The sequence below is a fragment of the Ictalurus punctatus genome, chromosome 8 (genome assembly GCF_001660625.3).
Source record: "Ictalurus punctatus breed USDA103 chromosome 8, Coco_2.0, whole genome shotgun sequence".
NCBI classification, from domain to species: domain Eukaryota; kingdom Metazoa; phylum Chordata; class Actinopteri; order Siluriformes; family Ictaluridae; genus Ictalurus; species Ictalurus punctatus.
In genome coordinates, this window is record NC_030423.2 from 16,746,708 (window position 1) to 16,769,899 (window position 23,192).

Consider the following 23,192-nt stretch of genomic DNA (forward strand, 5'->3'; position numbering starts at 1 on the left):
AACTGTTTGGTTTTTTTTGTTTGTTTGTTTTTTTAATCGAAACATGTATACTAAAATCACAACAGCCAGTCCAGAAGAAACCGTGCATTGCAACACGGTAAACAATAAGACACGGTAAAACTATTTTCAACAGTTTTGTGAATGTTGTTTTAACAAGCCCGCTGCGTTTATCCCCGCCCCTCGGTGTGAAGATCAGGCGGAGAGTTACAGCCCAAACAAAACGACTTCTCTACAAGAAATCCCGCGTACATTCATTGTTTTAATGAATAAATAAGGGACTGTTGTATAAATGCTGCTTTAAACTTTATGCAATTGCAAGAGACGATAGACCCACAATATATGAAATTGGGGGTCCGGATAGATGGTTCCGTCTGGTATAAATTATAATTGTTGTGTTAATGTATTATTCGTAACTTGGCAACCGTATAATTTTACACTTTCGAGACACTGATTAAATATCTGGTGCCACATTAAGTTAAATCATACGCACAAAATAAATATTTTCGTTGCATCCAAGACTACAATTTGTGTTTTAGTTTACTTACTATAAGTACTATCATTTAAACATGCTTTTGACATGCTATAAGCCAAACTTCTTTGGAGTTAATGAGACCTCACATGATGGCCCAGTAAACACAGATCAGATTTACTAAACGCTACAAGTTTTTATGTAAAATAAACGAATTTTCTGTGCATTTGTCAGGTACAGTTGGGTTTAAAACTGCAGCCAAAAGTCGGAGTAGCGAGTTTGGTTTCATGGCAAAGAAATTAGGATTTGTGTAAAACTACAGGCTCCACTTGTACAAATCCCCACTGGTCCTGCATGAACAACATTTAAAAATCCTTTTCTGTAGTGAAATGCGAATTCAATCAGATCACAAATATCTTAAATAAAGAAACCCCACAAGCAAACTGCATAGCATCCACTTACATGTAACTAATTAACATCACAGACAGACAGATATACAGTCATTATCTTTCTTTGATAGTATGGAGAGGGGGTTCATCGTTCACGGAAGTACTGCAATACGTCCGTGGAGTGGACGGAGCAAGCCCCTATTACACGAACTTTTCTAAAACATGAACAACGTTCTTATCAGCCCCAAATTTGCTAAAAGGGAAAAGAAGTTCATCTTTACACCTGTTTTACTCATCCGCCATTTTCAAACAGCACTTTATACAGACCTGCTTTATCATATACAGCACTGCCTACTTTAATTTAATTGATTCTGGATGTACAGTATTTACCACAATAATGCATTAAAGGATACTTATGTCTCCCAAAAAAAAACCCTAACACACTATCACGAGTATCTAAAGGACAGCCTTGAGCAATCCAAACTCATCTGACATTAGTTATGAGTAAGAAAAAGCATTCAAATCATAACGCAAATCTGTTTTATAGTTTGCCACTCATTAATATTTACATATATAAAGAAGTGAGATAAAATTAGTCACTATTTATTACTTGTGGTATCCGAAATTTAGGAAAATGCAACCTTTCATTGAAAATAGCAATGACAGAGACCAGTGAATGAAGTAAAGATAATTGTTTATTGAACAAACTATGAGATGATTAGTCTTGACAAAGTCTTCGTCAATTCGATTCTAAAGGTGTGCTCACACCGAGGAGATTTACGCCTATAAGTCAATGTCTAATATTTTAAAAACCGAAGCAGCACAAACGAAGCGTTTGGCTGCACAAACGGAGCACAAACGATTGAGGCTATTTTGTCGACGTTTTGCGTTGGGAGGGGGGCCAACTTCATGCAGGTCCTGCACCTAGACAATCAAGTTCAGCTCCACAACAGCACCACCTAGGGGTCTAATAAGTCTTTGTCCCCTTCCATGCTTCTCTGTACCTGTTGATAATGATTACATTAGAATCTGCCGGGAAGAAAGCACTTTATTTGATTTCTCACATACTCTTTCTCCTTGCAAGCAGATGTCAACGAGTGACCTAGTAAAATAAACCCATAACTCTCTATCCTAAATGTAAAACAGTGGAGATTTCCTGCTTGAGTTGTATCTACACTTATTTTGAGACTCCAGCATTTACGTTGAGGCTCACAAATTAACAAGTGGGAAATCAGTCTCTGACAGTATAGGGGCAAAGTTAAAATCTAACGCCAACAACTGTCCCCATAATGAGATTTTGGTTTATAATATTTGATACATGCCTATATAGTCTATACAAAGAAAAAACAGCATGTGCTCAGTGAAGCACTTCACATAGCCACTGGATTCGGTTACTATACCTAAGGACAGCTGCGGTCTAACTCTTTCTGCCATTCACTTCTGCCTGGCACACAGTCAGCATTCCAGTTCATCTAAAAGGAGTGGATTGTGGTTGAAGTCAGGGCTCCGTGCAGACCACCTAAGATCTACCACACCAATCTTGGCAAACCATGTCTTCATGGACCTTGTATCATGCACAGGGGAATTGTGGGCATGCTAGAACAGGTTTGGGCCTCTTGGTTCCATTGGAGAGAAATCTTAATGCTATGGAATACAAAGACATTCGATATTTGTGTGCTTCTAACATGGAGTTTTGTGCCAACAGAAGAGCCACATATAGGGTGTATTGGTCAGGTGTCCACATACTTTGGGCCATATAGTGTATAAGGCAAAAAACAAAACAGTAATTCTGGAAAGGTCGTGTAACAATGACCGCAACACAGCTGCAAAAACAATGAAGAACAGAAGTAAATAAATCAACGATATTCATGAGCATCTGAGTTATCAGTGAAAATGAAAAACCCAAAATGGTGTCTAGTATGAACATAAATCAACTTCCTTCAAACTGTTTACCCATCTATGTGCATCTGAAACTAAGAAGGAAACAATATTTGAAGCATCAGAAATTAAGTCTGTGAAATTCCCAGTATAAAGGAAAAGTGTCTCTTGGGTGTTATTCTGTATTAATATTGTGACCTTGGATAAACTCTTTGTTTTTGTGTCCTCTGTACAGATTTCTTAGAAAGTGACCTGTTAGATTTGTTGTTGTGGAGACTCCCAGGAACTTTACAGTAAAGACCAGGAACATATCACTTCATGGAAAATAAAAAGCAACACTGGTGAGGAAAAACTCCATGTTATATTTATTAGACTAATTTATGGAGAAACCTCAGGAGACCCGGCCTTTTGGGGAGCTGTCCTCCTCAGCTGGCACTGAGCACTCTAGTTAAACAAGGACTATAACTGGGCTTGTGCGATATAACAATATTAATGTAATCACAATATCCAGTGGCCACTTCAGAGGAGAGTCAAATGCAGCATTACAGACACTTTCTGAAAGCTGCATCCCCTTCCTCCATCTCCGTACTCTCAACTCGCACTAAATGGTCTCGCACCACAGTACCTAAGCAAAGTTTTGGTCTTCTGTGATCCACCATGTCTATGTAGATCAAAATGTGCAGGCTATTTGTTGGTATCTTGAATAGTGAAGGCTACAGTAGGGGGAATTGCTTTCTCTTACAAAGCCCCCACATTTATGGAACAGCCTTCCAGACTCAGACACAGTCACTGTGTTTAAGTCCAGGCTGAAAACATATTTGTTTACTCAAGCTTACCATGAATAGACTTTCTTTTAAGCAAAGTACACAGTCTTATCCATCACGGGATAGTAAGCATACCTAATAATATCTCCCTCTCTATACCTCTGTGAGGGAAATTATTCATTTTTACTTTGTAATAATATTGTTTCTGTTCATGTTCATCTGAGGATAATGCCTAAGAAGGCCATGTCATGTCACAGAGATCAGTACAGAATGTTTATCTGCTTACAGAGACTCAAACATGTTCTTCTGTTCAAGATTCATCTGCACATCTTCTAAGACCCTAAAACAAAGCTTGTTTGAACTGCCTCTAACTGCTTCTTATCGGTCCACAGAAGTGTCATGCTCTGCGTTTCATATATATAGTAGTGGTTCAGCACAAGCGCTTTAGAGCGCTCTCATTATTCTATCCTGCTTTATTCTATCCTGTATTAACCATCTTTCTGTAACAAACCTTTCTTTTTTACCTTCACAGGATGAGTCTGTGAGTGTTGTCTAATTTCCATGACACCTCCCTCTCTCCTTCTGTCTCCATCCTGATGCCCTACCTTTGGATGGAGCTCTCATCAACTAGAGGCTACAGCCTGGAGATTTCTTAGGATGGTACTGCTTGAAGTATATATATATATATATATATATATATATATATATGTATATATATATATATATATATATAGTGGTTTGAATGTCAGAAACCAACCAGGCCCTCTAACTGTACAAAAAGAATCTAACTATCCTACAAGAAAAGAAAACAAAAATACATTTTCTTCCCTCAGTCCCTAGCTAACCGAAAACCAGGAAAAAAACGAACCAACATGAATGACGCCGACTTCCTACTAACCACTATTACCAGTGCACTTTTTTTACGAAGGTGAATTTTAGTGTGGGTAAGTTAACAAAAATAATATTATATACATATAATATATATATATATACAAGTGTACCACTCGATTCTTAAAGAGACAGAGCATAAACAAAGTCAATAACAAGCAGAAGGTCATACACAGGCGAAATCAACATATGTAAAGCGCTCCTAACACACAAAGCAACGGCAATGATCTGCCACAGGATGGAGACTGACGAGGCTTAAGTACACCTCCAGAAATGTGTAGCCAACCAATGCTATTGCACAAGGCCGGAGCAGGCGTGGACAAGATGTGATCATCCAGTGGCAAACCGGAAGATCTTCTTCTGAAAGACCTTTTCATCTGTTTCCATAGTGTGTCACTTCTGCATATGGTTTAGGAACGGGAACCCAGGTACCCCAGAGTGCAGACTGGACGATGGAGTGGGGCGACACGTTGGGGTGTTTATTGGATTATGATAAGCTGAACTTATTGGTGCAGAGAAGTGTGAAGCTTTCACAGTTTGGAATGCGGAAGTAGACAACAGACGAATGTGTATAAACAGACTTGTGTATAAATTTTTAGTTTTTTCCTTCATTGTTGTGTTTCTACAACATTCCACGTAAGTAGAAATACAAAGAGTGGTGGATTACCACAAACAGAGGCGAAATAAATGGTCTACTTTTCAATTACTCCCGAAACAGCTGTATTACACACTACCTCCTCATTACTCACTGTGTTTTGTAAGTTAGTGACATGGTAATATAGTGCTAAGTATGGTCGTGTACATATATGTTAAAATGTATATGTTCACACACACACAAATTTATTTATTTATTTTTGTGTGTGTGTGTGTGTGTGTGTGTGTGTGTGTGCGAAGCAAACTATAGCAGACATGTCACCAGTCACCATATAGTAACCATGACAGCCCTTACGAAAATTAACCATGGTTTTACTACAAATAAAACAAAATAAAAAATACATGGTTGCTGTAATTAAACCATGTTAACCACAAATTAACCATGGTTTTGCAACAAAAACCATAGTTTAACTATGGTATTTGTGTGGTTACATAAATGGTAATCAATACATCAAAAAATATGGTTTTACTATAATAAAGCCATGGTTAATTTTTGTAAGGGAGGATCTATCCTGAATTTATGTAGTTACCCCTTCTATGTTAAAACTATATTAAACATAATACATTTAATCCTTGCCCCTTTAAACATTTTCTTTCTAAAATCATTGGTTATTGAAATATTGCACAGAATTTTCACAACTAAATTTAAACAACTAAAAGCAGAGTGGAATTTATGCAAACCACAAAGAACCATAGATAAATGTAAATTAGTGAAACCTGCTTTTGTCATACACATGTTTGCTATACCTTTTAATTAGAATACTACACACTGCAAAGTTTAACTTTAAGTAATATTAATTATTAAAAGCAGTTCACCTCTCTCTTCCCCTTCTGCACAAATTTTATGAATTTAACACAGCAGTGCATTTCTTGCAGCAAAAAAACAGTCCTGAGAGTAAAATCCTGTGCAAAGATCTTCAGAGTAAGCCCAGCAGTTCTGCCTCCTCCCCTATACCCTGGTCGATAGGATGGTGCATGCCTTCCATCCAGTAACTATGATGAGCTTTATTTCTAATCAGAATAAAGCAAAGTCAAACAATAAATGCAGTTTTGACCACCTTTAATGTAGTGTGACAGCAGAGGTGGGTAGAATATACAAAAACTATGCCCAAGTAAAAGTACAAGTTCTTTTCCAAAATATTTTTATTGAGAAAGAAAACATACTTCCTGTCACATAACAATACCATTCTCATTTTTGTTATACAAACACATGTATGTATTTACATATATACATATACACACATACATACATACATACACAGTGTAGAAAAGAAAAACTAAATTAAAGAGTTCAATCAACTAAACAAACCCCAGCACCCACCCACTGTGTGTACCAAAACCATCTATGGTGTTTACTGCCAAAAAGCTCCATTTTGGTTTCGTCTGAACATAGAACCCAATCCCATCTGAACTTCCAGTAGTGTCTGGCAATCTGAACACACCAGAGTGTTTCTGGTTGAAAGTAGAGGCTTTTTTCTTGAAACCCTTCCAAACAACTTGTGGTGATGTAGGTGACTTCAGATTGTAATTTTGGAGAAATTCTGTCCCCAAGACGCAACTGACTTCTGCAATTCTCCAGCTGTGATCCTTGGAGATTTTTTGGCCACTCGGACCATCCTCTTCACAGTGCATTGAGGAAATATAGATTCATGTAATCTTCTAGGTTGATTCATAACATTTAAAGTTGACTGGAACTTCTTAATTATTGCTCTCATGGTGGGCATTTTCAATGCTTGTGCTATTTTCTTATAGCCACTTCCCATTTTGTGAAGAACAACCTTTTTCCCGCACGACAGCTATATTCTTTGGTCTTACCCATTGTTATGAATGACTAAGGGAATTTGGCCTATGTGTTACCTCATATTTATGCCCATGTGAAACAGGAAGTCATGGCTGACCAATTTCCTGTTCCTAGTCACCCAGGTATACAAAATTTTTTTAAATATCAATGGAATATACTTCAAGTATATTATTCTCATATGAATTCATAGGGGTGCCAGTAATTATTGCACACCTATATTTAACAAAGACTTATTTATGTTTTTTTTTTTTTTATTTATGTTATTTAACAAAGACTTATTATGTTTGCAATTGTTTGATATCCATGAGAGCAGAGTATTTTTGTGAAATGTTTTAACAAAACATCAAAAGTTTAACCAAGAAAAGACAATTTTTCACAACTTTCTTTGCTCATATTTACCAAGGGTACCAATATTAGTGGAGGGCACTGTATGTAAATTATTGGGCTGAGGGCAGATCATTGACTAGCTAGGCAGAATAATTAAAAGATTTCTAGTATAAACAATGGAATCATTACATGTCTCAGAACATAATTATCATATGATGTCAAACAAGTAATTAATGATTTGGTTAGAGATACTGCTTCAATATTTTATAAATATGGAAAATGTTGGTGAATTGTGCTGTGTCCTATTTGTAATATAAATTGAGAAGTGCGGTGTGCTATATATTCGAAAAAGTACAAAAGCTTTACTTGCAAACCTGCAAGCTTCGTATCTGCCGAACTGTATCTAACATTTGGCCCTTTTGTATGTGGGAATACACAGCAGGAAATAAATAAACCTGGAACAACACTCGACAATTAATCAGATGTATAATACACACAGTGCCATCACTCCAAATTCAGTTGTATGTGCATAAAATACATAAGTAATGATAATGAACAGTGATGTCAAAAAAGAGAATACATAAAACGTGGTATATTTCATGTAAACAAAAACATGTGTATGGCTCATTACACCAAACTATGTAAACAACTCTCAGCAGGCATTCAGTGTTTCTTACAGTTTGATATTTGGGCACACTCAGCAGTTTCTCTCTACTAACATAATATAATGGAACCACATTTTAAAGTGTATTTTGTTACTGATGGAAACTGGAAGCGGAAACTTAATGTAAATGACCATACAATTTTGGTGATCTGATTTGATCCCCTTTTTTCCCCTCGTTATCCTTTTCAACTTTCTTTTTATTTGTATCAATCTTATAACAGTTCCTCTCTTCCTATTGTGCTTATCTGTAGCCTGTCTGTTTTGTGTTATTCTAAATAAGTAACCCCATTACATATTCCCAAAATTGAATACAAATCGCCAATATTTAACAATTGTGATATAAAATCAAACTATGCAATAATCCTGGGTCTTTTGAAATCAAGATATACATCTTAAAAACTACAATAATTAGCATGTGGTCTGTGCACGCAGTTGTGGCCTGACCTGAAACAGTACAGCACAGTTCTTGGTTCTCATACTTGAAGAGCACAGTTAATCGAAACTACTCAGCCAGATGTTTAGAATGCAGCTGGATTTGACAGGCCTTCAGCAGGACCGAATCTTTCTGAGGCATTTGTTAAATTGCAAATTCAGAGCATTCTGACTCATCCAAGATGGCACACACTTATCAGGACCGAATTCTGCAGCCGTCACACCTCAGCGCCGTCGCTGCCTTCAAAACCACTCCTCAATATAACCGGCTGCATGCTGGCAGCAACTGTTAGTCCCTCCTTTTCTAATCTCGTTCTCACTTCCTTTTCTGGTCTCCTCTGCGATCGAAGCAATAGGACAAGCATCGCCACGATGAGGCTGAAGAGCAGCAGTCCAACTGAGACTGTTGACCCCAACTGTTGCCATCACTGCCTCTTCCTTACTGCAACGATTGGCTATTTCGTGCTGTATGAGGCGTTCAGCAGAAACCTCATCAGCCTGCACTGCCTGCTGGCGCTCCAGAGCAATGTGCATGATGTTGGTGCCTCGATTGTGTTCAGCACTGATCATTTCAGCGCTAGCAGGTGCGTCCTGGTTTGAGCACCTAGCACAGGTGTTGTGCGACACAAACGAATGGTACTCCATGCTTCTTTTACCAATGCCACGGTTTGCATTGCCTCTGGAGTGCACAGTGTAAATGGTGTGGATGTACCACTCATACATTTACCAACAAAACCTGTCTTTGCATTAGGGTACCAGCAACTATAATATATCTACCATTCACATCAGCAATAATGTTAGTGGACGAAAACTTTAACCTTTTGCCAATTAAAATAGCGACCCCTCTTGCCTTCGAATTAAAGTTCGAGTGGAAGACTTGACTCACCCATGGGTATTGTAACCTATGATGATCTTTAATACGTAGGTGAGTCTCCTGTAAAAATACTATATCAGAGTTTAAACGTTTCAAATGTGTAAAAACCTTAGATCTCTTGACAGGATTACCCATACCTCTGATGTTCCAACTAATAAATCTTAAAGGTGTGCCTGTCCCACCTGTGCTGGGATCCATATTACTATTCACCATTTAAATAAAGTAAACCACAGGGATACAAATAGCCAATTAGAGCCGAGGGTGTGGGACACCCTCCCCCCAGCAAACCCCTAAAACACACACACCCAAAGTCTCCATATAACAAAAGAACAAAGGAGACAGCAGTGTTTCCCACAGTAACCAAAAGTTGTCCACAAAGTGAAAACAACTCGGAGAGTAAGCTGAACTAACCAAAAAATGTTACCAAAAAAAGTCTCAGTAAGAGAAAAGGCTCCTACTGACTTCAAGTCTGAAAAACAGTCTGCACTCAATAACAAATATAATCTTTTAAAGACTTGTTACAAATTAGACAAAATACAGATAATGTAACAGTGGAGCACGTAAGGCAGAGAAAAAAATACTAACATAATTTAAACAGAAACTCTAACCTAGTCAGAGCATCAAAACCACATTATTTCAGAGGTAGATTTAAGGAGAGCGAAAAAGACGCCACTGTCGTAGGTGATGCAGCGCACCCAGATGTTGAGAATTTGACATAGTTCCTCGCTTCCTCCACTGAAACAAAGTCCTCCTGAACACTGTTATAAGTAATTCGAAGCCAAGCCGAGCACCCTCAATGCCACGAAGTTGATGCCTAACCTCGTTAAGCGCGGCCCGAGCCTGGGCTATCTTGGCTGTGTGGTCCGGGAAGACTAAAATGGTCAATTCCTTTACTTTAATCCGTTGGAGCTCTCTCACACGGCGTAAAATGTCAACACAGTCACTGTGATAGTGGAATCTGCACAATACACAATAGCTTGTGGTCGTTCACCAGGCTTGGGCTTAGGCTGAAGGGTCTGGTCCAAAACCGGCTCCTTCTCCAGACCAAACGCCTCCTTCAGCAAGGCCGCTACAGCAGCAGTTGTACAGGTGTCAGGCCACTCTGGAACTCCCACTATCCAAATGTTATTGCGCTGTGACGTAGACTCCAAGTCCTCATATTTATTCTCTAACTTGGTTACGTTCGCAGTGAGAGACTCAATAGTAGTCTTTATCTGAGCTATTGCATCGGTGCAACCAGAGAGAGCGTGCTCCATTTCCACAACAGTACCTTTCAGTGTTGATATGGTAGCATCGGTAGCAACTTTATCCCTAACCAGCTGTGTCTTCATGGCTTGCAGGTCAAGCTTGATAGTAGACAGTGCATCCCCAAGAGTCTCCTGGAGTTCCTTTTTAAAAATATCGGCAATGTACTTCCTCAGCGAAGCCAGCAACTTGAGCCTGAGGGCGGCAAAGTCCGGGTCAATGCGCAGCGAGGCGGATTCAGGGGAAGGTGATTTGCTCGCGGTGTGTACACTAGGCCTCAGTTGTGTCTGAATAGTACCATGAGCGTTCGTGTTTTTTCCAGACATTTTAACATAATACAAAGTTAAACGTGCAAACAAAAAACAGTACAATAAGTCAAAATCTATTGTATGACCGAAAAGCGCAAGTTAATTACAATTTTAACCAAAATCAGCAGGAGCCTCCAACTTTGCGTCTTACTCCATCGGCAGCTCAGCAGCGCCCAAAAGTACAAGTTCTTAAAGAAATAATTGCTCAAGTAAAAGTAATAATCTTTATAGTTATTGAAGTGAGAGCAAAAAAGTATCTGATGAAAAAAGAAGAAATAGGATTTTTTTTTCCCCCTTAAGAAAAATGTACATGTACCTAAAATATTTACAAATGACTCAATATCACATTTTATTGTGCAGGACCATATACTGTTAAACTATGGTATTTTCTGACACTGTTATTGTACCATGAAAATAATGTACCATTGCAACCCTAAGAAGTATAAGTTTACAAGTTAGTTACCTGTAGATCTCTTGACATTTTCACTCTGAAATTCTGATTCTGATTTAGCTGTAACTCTTGGCTTGTTCCCATCATTCATCAGGTTTTCAGTCTCCATGTTTGGAAGAGACCCTTAAAGCAATCAAAGTATTACCAGATGGAACAGCTCACTCTACATACAGAGGATTATACCAAACAAATGTGAGATATTTTGTTTTTGTTGTTGTCAAGATGTCTGACCTCTGTTTGAAGAAGCGAGCGTTGTCGATGTGGGATCTTGTCTTTTTGCTTTGTCACAAATCCTCTGCACTTTCAATGCAGGGCTCTCTCGAATGCAGGACTCAGCTCCAAACCTCTTTGCTACTGAGTTGTAGATGCTGTACTCCTGTTGTATGCTCAAACCCACTAATCAATCAACAATTGTCATAAAAATCGAGAAATTATCAGTTGATTTGAACATTGACAATTCAGTGATTTATTGTTCACAACCTCAAATCAAAATATTTAAACATAGCTTTAAGACAATGAGAGATATTGCTATTGTCCAACAGAACTAGTTCTTCAAGATTCAGTTACCTGTGTCTTTATTCATGACGTTCTCAATATGCATGTCTGATGTAGTGACTGAAGTAACTCCTGGTTCACCAACATCACAAGGCTCAGGGTGGCTTAATATGCGAGTCATTAATTGTGAACTATTAATAATGGTGTTGTCTGTGAAAGTCTGTGGGTATCATAAGTTGCCTGTGAAAGTCTGTGGATATCTGGGAATTTTTCTTTATGCAATTTTGTCAGCTGTTGGAAACTTAAGTGTTTTATGTGTGTACTTCTCTGCAAATAGACTGGTTGTCCTGATGTGATGAGGCCAAAGAATTTGCAGTTATTCTCATACTCACACATCCATGGAGAATTGGGCGGCAAAAGTAAGAAGTTGAATACTGATGTTGCGGTCCCAAACAAGCTTCATGATGTTACCAAACAAGACTTGGACAGGAAGTAAGCACAGGAATAAAGTCTTTATTTACTTGTCAATGTACGAGGAGGCAGGAGACAAGGTCTAAACATAAATTTACAGCTGAAACAAGAAACATGAACTTAAACAGGGCATGGAAACACTACCAGTTTTAACTAACTGAAACTTCTCACTTTTACCTATACATGAGGCATGAAACTCAAAACTTAGAACAAGCTTAACAATGACATAACACTAGTTTAACTATGGCATGAACACTCCTTTAACTCTAGCATGAAACACTCATTTTACTAAGGCATGACACACTCGTTTAACTAGAGCATGAAACTAGGACCCGTAACCTAGCCGGCACATTCCATCGTTCCTCCATTAGTCTCTAATACTGCCCAATGTGCGTAGCAACACGAAGGGTTTAAATAACAAGTCCCAATTACCTTAATTGTTGACAGCTGGTAACATTTCAAAGCACACCCTCGCACCTCGCAATAACTGAATAGGGCGGGGACAGAACAGAAACCAAAATAAGTGCACATGTCCATTGTAAACAAAGTCTTGGCGTCCATGCGCACTTCAAGCACGTGCACGCACTCTCCAGCTGATTGCGCACATTGTCGCTGCAGCGCCTTCTGCCGGCGAGATCTTCACACATGAATTACTCTTTGTGTCTTTTTTTGTGTTTTTACATTTGCAGCCCGGAGACCTGCTGTGGAGAGGAAATAGAATAATCAAGCAGAAGTTCAAGGCAGATGTTTCTCTATGATATGCTATGTAAAAAATATTGTTAACCCTACATCTGGGGATAAGATATAAAAAAAAATCTCAAGGTTTTTAAGTTCCAATAATCAGTAATCAAACTGTAAATATGGTAAGATGCTAAGTGTTTGTGTATTATGCTGTGCTTTGTAATTTGTGTAGCTATATAGCACTAGACAAATGCTATGACAAAAACCACAGCAAGTTGTGTTAAAGTATAAGGGTAAGCTTCTAGCAATGTTATGTTTATAATTGAGCTGGGATACGATGTTATAAGGGTTATGATGTCATGAATTTGTAAACTGTTATGAAAACCCTCAATGAAGTTAGCACCTATAGTAATGTGCTGCTATACTATTGATATGTGTTCTGATTAAATACCTTTTTAAGGTGTTCCTTGGAGCAGTCGGTACAGTGTAAGACTGAACTATCTGGTGCGGATCTGTTGAAAAGACATTTATGGTACAGAGTGAGGAAAGAATGACAAAAGAATTTAAATTACAATTTCATATAATAGAGAAGGTAATTAAGCCATTTGGACCTCTTCATGGGACCCAATATCCTACAGTTTCATATGGAAGAAAAAAAATAACGGTAGGACAGCTGTGGTAAGAACAGAGAGAGTCAGCACTAAACACAATGGCTGGAGTAACTGCCCTTTCATAATTAGTACAGAGTTTTATACTACCTCAGGACTGTAGATGGCCTGGAATGGCCAATTTGTGGCGAATCAAAGTTTTCCACATACTCAGACACCCACTGAGACCCGCTATAGCAATGAGAAAGAGAGTCAGAGTTAAAGAAATCAGGTTAATCTGGGCATAAGGTATTCAAACAATAACCCAAGGTTCACTACTGATAAATTAATAATGACAACTTAAAGATTACTCAGTTAGTGTTTGTTTTTTTTGTTTTTTTATAGTTAACCATGGTGTGTTGATGAGCTGATGAGCCTTTATACTCTCTAGATTCTCCGGCAGGCCTGCCAGAAATCTTCGTCCTTCAAGAAAACAACCAAATCAACACATAGTATGTATTAGAAACACAACAACTGTGATTAGACTGTCCAATAGAACAAAGTTTAAGCACTTGTAGTGCCATATACATTTAATATATTGCCAGCTGGCAGTGTCTTGCATAAGTATTTCACCCATTTGAAAGTTTCCACATATTATAGTGTTACAACCTGGAATGAAAATGGACCTAAGTGGGATTATATGTAGTGAACGTAAAAGATATTCCAGAATATTGAAGAAAAAACATGGAAAAGGGGGTTATGCTTATGCTAGGCACTGTAGATTGTTTTAACAGTGCTGTATGACTTCAGAAATTGATTTAGATGCTGGCTGCAATTGCTTCAGTATCTTCAGTGGATGATAAACTGTTTAAAATGAGCTGTGGTGTGAGACGTACCTCTTCTGGGGACAGTGGGTGGAGCAGGAGCCCGGAGCTTGTGGGGGTGCTCCATCTGAGCATTTCCAGAAGTGTTACTCTTCTGTACTTCAAGCTGCTCTAGGAGCTCCTTTCTTTTTCCTGTAAAACCATAGAAAAATAAACATCAGACAAGATTTTTTATATTCTTTCCAAATGCTATTCCATTTCTCTTTACTACTCCTTACTCAGAGATTTCATGAAGGGAATTGCACGCATTGTGTTGTTTAGCCACAAAACTGAGTTCAGCATGATAAACATAGATAAACTTGCACTGAATGGCAAAATAAGCAAATAATATAATTCATTTTGATTTCGTTCAAATACATTTAAGACTTTAAGACTATTTAAACAGTCTAAACAGAACAAAGACTGGAAACTTCTTTTTCCAAATTAATCAGCACACTAATAAAGGATCAGTATATTTCCCTATTGTAGCATCAGAGATACAGACATACCAGATGTCTGTATCATTCATTATTATTCACAACAACCTAACATCTCTCTTAAAGTGACTCATGGTTATTATCTGCATTGTTTTCTAATCAAAATTAGATTAAATCATCAACTGTTGTAATGAGTCTAACATGTCATGTGGCTTTATCTAATAGATACCGGATGGAGTTTCTATTAAAATGTTTTTAATTGACAGGTCAGAGTAACCATTTTGATAGTGTGAAATACCAGTTTTTCTGTTAAAATTAGTATTTACACACCAGGTATAGCTTTTCTGGAAGCTATAGGAGGAGGATCCTGAAGAGTGGATGCCTGTGGACAGTGGCGTGTGGTAGATTTCACCAGAGGTGGCGGTAAGCACTGATGGTTCTGTGAGTGAAGAAAACACAAGAAAATTATTCATCCTTCTTAATTTGATCAGTTTAATCAACACAAGGTAGTGTGGCTGTAAAAGTGGTCCTTTACAGCCCACCTGGGGTACCCATTATTTTAAAAATAGATATGAAAAAAAGTGCACTTTGCCTGGGACATAAAACTTTTGCCAAATATTAGTAGTCACAAGAGGTCTTTTTTGGTTTAAAAAACAAAACAGAAACTGCAATTTACAACACTGAACTAGATAACTAATGTAACTAATGTCAGAAGGTCACAAAGAAGTTACCATCATGAAGAATTCATACATGTCTAGATCATATCTCTATAGTCTACAGTTCTACCTTCTACTGTATAGTCGCTAAACTCTGCTATTGCAATCTGCTCTGTTTTTACATTTGTTTAGATATAAACTGTCATATTTAATTATAATCAAACTTTGGTTTCCAGTCTTTATATGTTCTAAAGACCACATTAAAGTACATCTAGATAAGAAAATTATTTCTTGACAGTACTTTGTTCTGGTGTTTGACTATTTCAGTAAAGTGACAAGTTATGATGCCTTTTTTTTTTTACAATCAGCATCAGCAAACCCAGAAGATTTGTAAGATTTGTTCAGACTGCGATAAGACCATTGCTATTTTCTTCATCAGATAAAGTGTACATACCTCATTGACTGCAGGCCTGGCTGGGTTGAGAGGAGGCAGTGGCTTGTACTTGTTCAGCTGCAATTATAAATGCCCAGTTAAAAGTGTCCATGTAAATCATAGCAAATAAAACCAAGCTGCATTATTATTTTAACTGTACTGCACTGCAAATTAAATCATGGGCATTTCCAGATATTAATTTTGCTACTCGTCATGTTCCACTAGGGATGCCAACTTCAATGAAGGGAAGAGAAATAAAATGAAAGAAGAAGAAGAAGAAGAAGAAGAAGAAGAAGAAGAAGAAGAAGGAGAAGAAGAACACCCCCACTCGAAATTTTTATGCCTATCGTACTGGGTGGTGGAGGAATTATGTTTTTGAGTAGTCCATGTGTTCGTCCATGGTTTGCCAAGCTTGGCATCAAACTCACTGAAAACCTTTGGGATGAACTGGAACGCTGAGTACACCTCAGGCCTCCTCACCTGACATCAGTCCCTGACCTCATTAATGCTCTTGTGGCTGAATAAACACAATTCCCCACAACCAATAGCTAGTGGAAAGTCTTCCTAGAAGCACACATGGGAGTGACGGCCAGGTGTCCACATACTTTTGGCCATATCGTTTAATAGTTAGCCTGCTGTTAGATAACTTCTTAGCAAACCTGATTACTGGTTTACACTATATTATATTTGGCCTAATATTATATAACTTGACAGTGTCTCTGTTACTAGCTTGAGTAAAGCAGTGGTCACCAACCCTCTTCCTTGAGATGTACCTTCCTGCAAGTTTCATCTTCAACCAAATTCTGACACACCTGTTTTAACTGACCAAGAAAGGCAATGATTAGATGGTCAGGTTGGCAGGATTATGTTTGGAGCTAAAGTCTTCAGGAAGGTAGATCTCCAGGTACAGTATTGGTGACCACTGGCCTAAAGCATGATTATTTTATGCCTATTTTTTTCCTATCAGTTGTATTCATTTTTAGTTACAGGTAACCCATCTCACATTAAGACCTATAACTGTGTACAAAAAAAGGAGACAAATCGCAGCATTATATTTTTCAATACAGCACAACAGGCGTGGCAACCCTATGTCAGGTTTGTAAACATTAGCTCAACACTGTTGTATTTAAAAGTCAAAATCTAAAACTTTACAGAGTCTGTACAAAGTAAGGCTGAACTGTCCGGTGTGAATTTGTTGAGATTTAAGGTACAGAGTGATGAAAAAATGACAAAAGTATTTAAATGACAATTTCATATAATAGAGAAGGTAATTAAGCCATTTGGCCCTTTTCATGGGACCCAATATCCTACAGTTTTTTATGGAAGAAAAAAAAATAATGGTAGGATAGTTGTGGTAAGAACAGAGAGAGTCAGCACTAAACACAACGGCCGGATTAACTGCCCTTTCATAATTAGTACAGAGTTTTATAATACCTCAGGACCATAGATGGCCTGGTATGCGGCATGTTGATTCTTGTCTGCAGAATGAGGGTTAAGTATGCAGTGGTACTCCGGAGGTAAGTGGACAATTTGTGGTGAATCAAAGTTTCCCACATACTCAGACACCCACTGAGACCCGCTATAGCAATGAGAAAGAGAGTCAGAGTTAAAGAAATCAGGTTAATCTGGGCATAAGGTATTCAAACAATAACCCAAGGTTCACTACTGATAAATTAATAATGACAACTTAAAGATTACTCAGTTAGTGTTTTTTTTTGTTTGTTTTTTATAGTTACCATGGTGTGTTGATGAGCTGATGAGCCTTTATATTCTCTAGACTCTCCGGCGGGCCTGCCAGAAATCTTCGTCCTTCAAGAAAACAACCAAATCAACACATAGTATGTATTAGAAACACAACAATTGTGATTATACTGCCCAATAGAACAAAGTTTAAGCACTTGTAGTGCCATATACATTTAATATATTGCCAGCTGGCAGTGTCTTGCATAAGTATTTGGCCCATTTGAAAGTTTCCACATTTTAAGGTGTTACTACCTAGAATGAAAATGGACCTAAGTGGGATTATATGTAGTGAACATAAAACATATTCCAGAATATTGAAGTAAAAACATGGAAAAGGGGGTGAATGCTTATGCAAGGCACTGTAGATTGTTTTAACAGTGCTGTATGACTTCAGAAATTGGTTTAGATGCTGACTGCAATTGCTTCAGTATCTTCAGTGGATGATAAACTGTTTAAAATGAGCAGTGGTGTGAGACCTACCTCTTCTGGGGACAAGGGGCAGAACAAAAGCCAAGTGCATTGGGAGGCGCTCCACGTGAGCTTTTCCAGAAGTGTTACTCTTCTGTACTTCAAGCTGCTTTAGGAGCTCCTTTCTTTTTCCTGTAAAACCATAGAAAAATACACATCAGACGAGAGTTTTTATATTCTTTCCAACTGTTATTCCATTTCTCTTTACTACTCGTTACTCAGAGATTTTATGAAGGGAATTGCACACACTGTGTTGTTTAGCCATGAAACTGAGTTCAGCATGATAAACATAGATAAACTTGCCCTAAATGGCAAAATAAACAAAAAATAGAATTCATTTTCAAATACATGTAAGACTTTAAGACTATTTAAACAGTCTAAACAGAACCAAGACTGGAAACTTCTTCCCAATTAATCAGCACACTAATAAAGGATCAGTAAATTTCCTTATTGTAGTATCGGAGAAATATACCAGATGTCTGTATCATTCATTATTATTCACAACAACCTAACATCTCTCTTAAAGTGACTCGTGTTTATCATTTGCATTGTTTTCATATCAAAATTAGATTAATTCATCAACCGTTCTAATGAGACTAACATGTCATGTGGCTTTATATTATAGGTGCCTGATGTCTGCGTTTCTGTTAAAATGTTTTTAATTGACAGGTAAGAGTAACCATTTTGATAGTGTGAAATAGCTTTTCTGTTAAAATTAGTATTTACACACCAGGTAGAGTTTTTCTGGAAGAGCTCTGAAGAGTGGATGCCTGTGGACAACGGAGTGCGGTAGCTTTCACCCGAGGTGGCAGTAAGCCCTGATCTGTCTGTGAGGGAAGAAAACACAAGAAGGATAAATAAATTGATCAGTTTAATCAACACAAGGTAATGTGGCTGTATAAGTGGTTGTTTACAGCCCCTGGACTACCTGGGGTACCCATTATTTAAAAAATAGATATGTTTAAAAAAAAAAAGCGCACTTTACTAATATTTGGCAAAGCTTTTATGTACCAGGCAGTCACAGGAGGTCCTTTTTTGGTTTAATTATATTCAGACTTTGGTTTCTAGTCTGTACATGTTCTAAAGACCACACCAAAATACCTCAAATAAGAATATGATTTCTTGACAGTACTTTGTTCTGGTGTTTGTTTGACTATTTCAGTAAAGTGACCAGTTATGATGCCTTAAATGGTCAGGTGGGCACGATTATGTTTGGAGCTAAAATCTTCAGGAAGGTAGATCTCCAGGAACAGTGTAAAGGCCACTGGCCTAAAGCATGATTATTTTATGGCTATTTTTTTCCTATCAGTTGTATTCATTGTTAGGTACAGGTAACCCATCTCACATCAAGACCTGTAACTGTACAAAAATATGGGACAAATCGCAGCATTATATTTTTCAATACAGCACAACAGGCGTGGCAACCCTATGTCAGGTTTGTAAACATTAGCTCAACACTGTTGTATTTAAAAGTCAAAATGTAAAACTTTACAGAGTCTGTACAGAGTAAGGTTGAAATGTGTGGTGCAGATCTGTTGAAAAGAGATTTAAGGTACAGAGTGATGAAAGAATGACTACAAGTATTTAAACTACAATTTCATATATAGAGAGAATTTAATTAATCCAGTTGGCCCTCTTCTAAAATTTTACCTTCGCTGTCTTCAAGCTAGAAGTCATTTTCTTTGGAAATGTGTTCCTGTAAAACACATCTGTTACACAGCACAGTTTAAGTGTTGTCTGCATGTAAGAGCTTAACGTCTTAAATCCGAGTAGTTGTCCTGGCGTTGAGATGTCATGCACACACTATTCCAATTCTAATTCTAAATTCTAATTTTGAAATAAAATGGCAGCCTTTTGTGAGACGTTAAGATTCCGAGCACTCAGTGCTGAGTGTTGACTAAATAATTACAGTCCTGTGTAACATTGTCTATAAAGCTTTTTAAATGACAAATTATGTATAAGTTATAAATAAACATGAGCACGGGCCACTGTCTACCTGCATACCGGCTACATGCATTCCTTCATTAAATAAAAAAAACTTTATTAGATCATCTGCCCTCATCCTACTTGACCTCTCTGCTGCTTTCGACAATGTGAACCATCAGATCCTCCTGTCAACTCTCTCCAGCCTGGGCATCAGTGGAACAGTTCTGCGCTGGGTGGAATCCTATCTCTCTGACAGATCCTTCAAGGTATCATAGAGGGGAGGTATTTCTGAAACTCAGCAACTCACAACTGGCGTTCCACAGGGGTCAGTTCTGGGTCCACTCCTCTTTTCTATCTACACTACATCCCTAGGGCAGGTGACTGAGTCTCATGGCTTCTCATATCATTGCTATGCTGATGACACCCAGCTCTATTTGTCCTTGCAGCCTGACGATCCATCCGTCTCTGCATGCATCTCCGCTTGCCTGTCAGACATCTCGGTCTGGATGAGGGAACATCATCTTAAGTTTAACCTGGCAAAATCTGAACTTCTCGTCATCCCAGCCTGTCCCTCAATCAACCACAACCTCACTGTACAGCTCAGCGCACTCACACTCATGCCAACCAGGATGGCCAGGAACCTTGGAGTGATCCTTGATGACAGCTTGACCTTTACCAACCACATCTCAACAACTACAAGGTCCTGTAGGTTCATTCTATACAACATCAAGAAAATCCGACCCTACCTCACCGAACAGGCTACGCAGATACTAGTCCAGGCTCTTGTTCTCTCTAAACTGGACTACTGCAACTCAATGCTTTCAGGCCTCCCAGCCAGCTCCATCAACCCCTTCAGATGATTAAGAATGCTGCAGCGTGCCTCATCGTCAACCAGCCCAAGAGAACCCATGTCACACCCCTCTTCATCTCCCTCCACTGGCTTCCTATAACTGCCCGCATCAAATTCAAGGCCTTGATGCTCACCTACAAGACCTTGTCTGGAACAGCACCCCCCTACCTCAACTCTCTCCTGAAGGCCTACATTCCCTCTCGGGAATGTGCGATCGATTAGCGATCGACGTTTAGTAGTTCCCACTCAGTGTGGCGCAAGGTCCCTTTCCAGAACCTTCACGCTAACTGTTCCTCAGTGGTGGAATGAACTTCTAATCTCAATCCAGACCGCCGAATCTCTCACCATCTTCAAAAAACAGCTAAAGACACACCTCTTCCAACTCATTAAAAATAAATAAATAAATAAATAAAAATTAAAAAATTGCACTTACACCTCTACTCTGTGCACTTTGCTTCTTCTGGAACTCAGTTAACAGATCTTGTATGGTAGCACTACTTGTATTGTTCTCTGCTTGATATATCGCTTTGCTTGTATTTTTCTCATTTGTAAGTCGCTTTGGATAAAAGCGTCTGCTAAGTTAAAAATATCCCTTTCATGACACAAGGCTCTGTTTGTGGAATGTACATACTATATGTTTTAAAATAAATACTGTATAGTAGTGTAAATTTATATAATATTCTAATTCAATTAAACTCAATGACCCTTTGACCTAGAGGCCTCAAACCAACTGTAAAACACTCAGAATATTATGCATTATATAGCACAAGGCTTTTATGAGGCAGTAAATGTTCAGTACTTTTTTATACAGACTGAATTATCCCTATAAATCTATTAAACTCAATGACCATTTCACTTAGAGGGCTCAAAACCAATGGCAAAACAGTATTATTACAAAAAGATAGAAGACGGCTGACAAAAAAGGAGACATCATAGTTAAATGTTAAATTTCAAAATGACCTTTTTCAGTACTTCTGCTAAATAAACAAGAAAATAATGAAAGAACATCTGAAAGTACTATATATATTTTTTAATTAAAGTAAATAGAAAATAGAAATAACTAGAAAAAGATAACAATAAAAAAAAAGCAAAACTCCAATAAATATATTTTAGGAGGAAAAAAATAAATGTCAGCACCTTTTTTCATATTCACAATTACTTGATTGTATTTATTTTATTTTTCTCCTATTGTCCTGTTCTAGGATTTATTTCCTATGCTAATAAACAAGACAAAAATACCATGGAGATTGATTGTCTGGGATATTATAGGAATTCAGGCAACAGTCATGAAACCAGTGTTCACAGCTTTCACACTGAATCTGAAACAAACAAAAAAGATATAGAAAAACAAAAGACAATAGTTAATACATGCAAAAACGGAATATTGTGCACCGTTAAATTGAAAGTCTAAGAATTTCAATTGTACTTTAAAAATTATTAAATCAGTATCACAACAAATGTTTACTCCATAACAAGAGTGATACCAAGAGCAGTTACATTTATGGTAAGTAGTTTTTTCAGTAATCAAAATCAGATGCAGATAACACCGAGCAGGTGTTATCGAACAACTATGTTATCTATATAATAAATATAGCTGCAGACAGCAATAAAGGAATCCAAGCAATAGCCCAAAAGAAATGTCCAATACTCAAAGCAGGTACCTCAGAGTTTTTCTGCTAATTAAAATTCACAAAAATACTCTGCTCTCATGGATATCAAACAATTGCAAACAAAACAGGGGTTTATCAAAACAAATATTTGTTACATATAGGTGTGCAACAATTCTTGGAACCCTTATGAATTCATATGAGAAAAATATATTTGAAGTATATTCCCATTGATATTTTACGTTTGTTTAGTACACCTGGTGACTAGGAACAGGAAATTGTTCAACCATGACTTCCTGTTTCACAGGGGTATAAATATGAGTAGGGACGATAAGCGATAAAAATCGATAACAATCAATAATTAAAACAATCGACAACGAAGGTCACTGTGGATAACCCTCGTCAGTCACGTCACTTCACAATGGTGAAAAACACATTTCTTTGAACAAAACACATCTATAAAACAGCAGAGGGCACAGAGTGATCTGCTGCAGGAAAAGTACATGATCCAGGTTGTCCAAAACATGAGAATGTTTTATACTTAGCACTTCAAACAAACTCGTAAGTATTTTAACCTGGCTTGTTGTGTCAGATGCTGCGACAGATTCGTGCACGGTTTAATGTGTTTATAGACATGTTTTCTTCAGTGCAGAAATTACATTTTTACCTTTATGTCCTTATCTGCAAATGTTAGAAATTCACGCCAGTACTTTCATTTTACATAAAGGCTCGTCCTGACAGCAAGTGAGCCTCCATTAAACTTCACTGAACGAGTGCAAGTCCACGTATGCGCGTCAAGCAAACAGCGCACAATAGAAAGGAAGCGCAATA

The 23,192-nt window shown here is 37.8% G+C and overlaps 1 protein-coding gene across 3 annotated transcripts; it reads right to left on the bottom strand.

The window, feature by feature from the left end:
• Window positions 1-10,443: 10,443 nt before the first annotated feature.
• LOC108268463 (uncharacterized) lies at window positions 10,444-22,149 on the bottom strand. 3 transcript variants are annotated; one of them, XR_001813311.3, is made up of 16 exons: window positions 19,629-19,773; window positions 18,709-18,805; window positions 17,991-18,110; window positions 17,504-17,576; window positions 17,202-17,346; window positions 15,789-15,845; window positions 15,009-15,117; window positions 14,275-14,394; window positions 13,789-13,861; window positions 13,550-13,630; window positions 13,243-13,303; window positions 12,543-12,811; window positions 12,032-12,119; window positions 11,376-11,859; window positions 11,157-11,267; window positions 10,444-10,580 (listed from the first exon to the last, which is right to left on the bottom strand). XR_001813311.3 is itself a non-coding variant. In XM_017473462.3 (12 exons), the coding sequence occupies exons 1-12, from the start codon at window positions 19,719-19,721 to the stop codon at window positions 12,788-12,790; spliced, it is 1,053 nt and encodes a 350-aa protein (XP_017328951.1). In that variant the 5' UTR covers window positions 19,722-19,773; the 3' UTR covers window positions 12,136-12,787. The 3 variants fall into 3 exon arrangements, 2 of the variants coding, with proteins under 2 accessions (XP_017328951.1, XP_053538381.1); XM_017473462.3 differs by lacking the exons at window positions 10,444-10,580; window positions 11,157-11,267; window positions 11,376-11,859; window positions 12,032-12,119 and having other exon boundaries at window positions 12,136-12,811; XM_053682406.1 differs by lacking the exons at window positions 10,444-10,580; window positions 11,157-11,267; window positions 11,376-11,859; window positions 12,032-12,119; window positions 19,629-19,773 and adding an exon at window positions 21,994-22,149 and having other exon boundaries at window positions 12,178-12,811.
• Window positions 22,150-23,192: the final 1,043 nt, after the last annotated feature.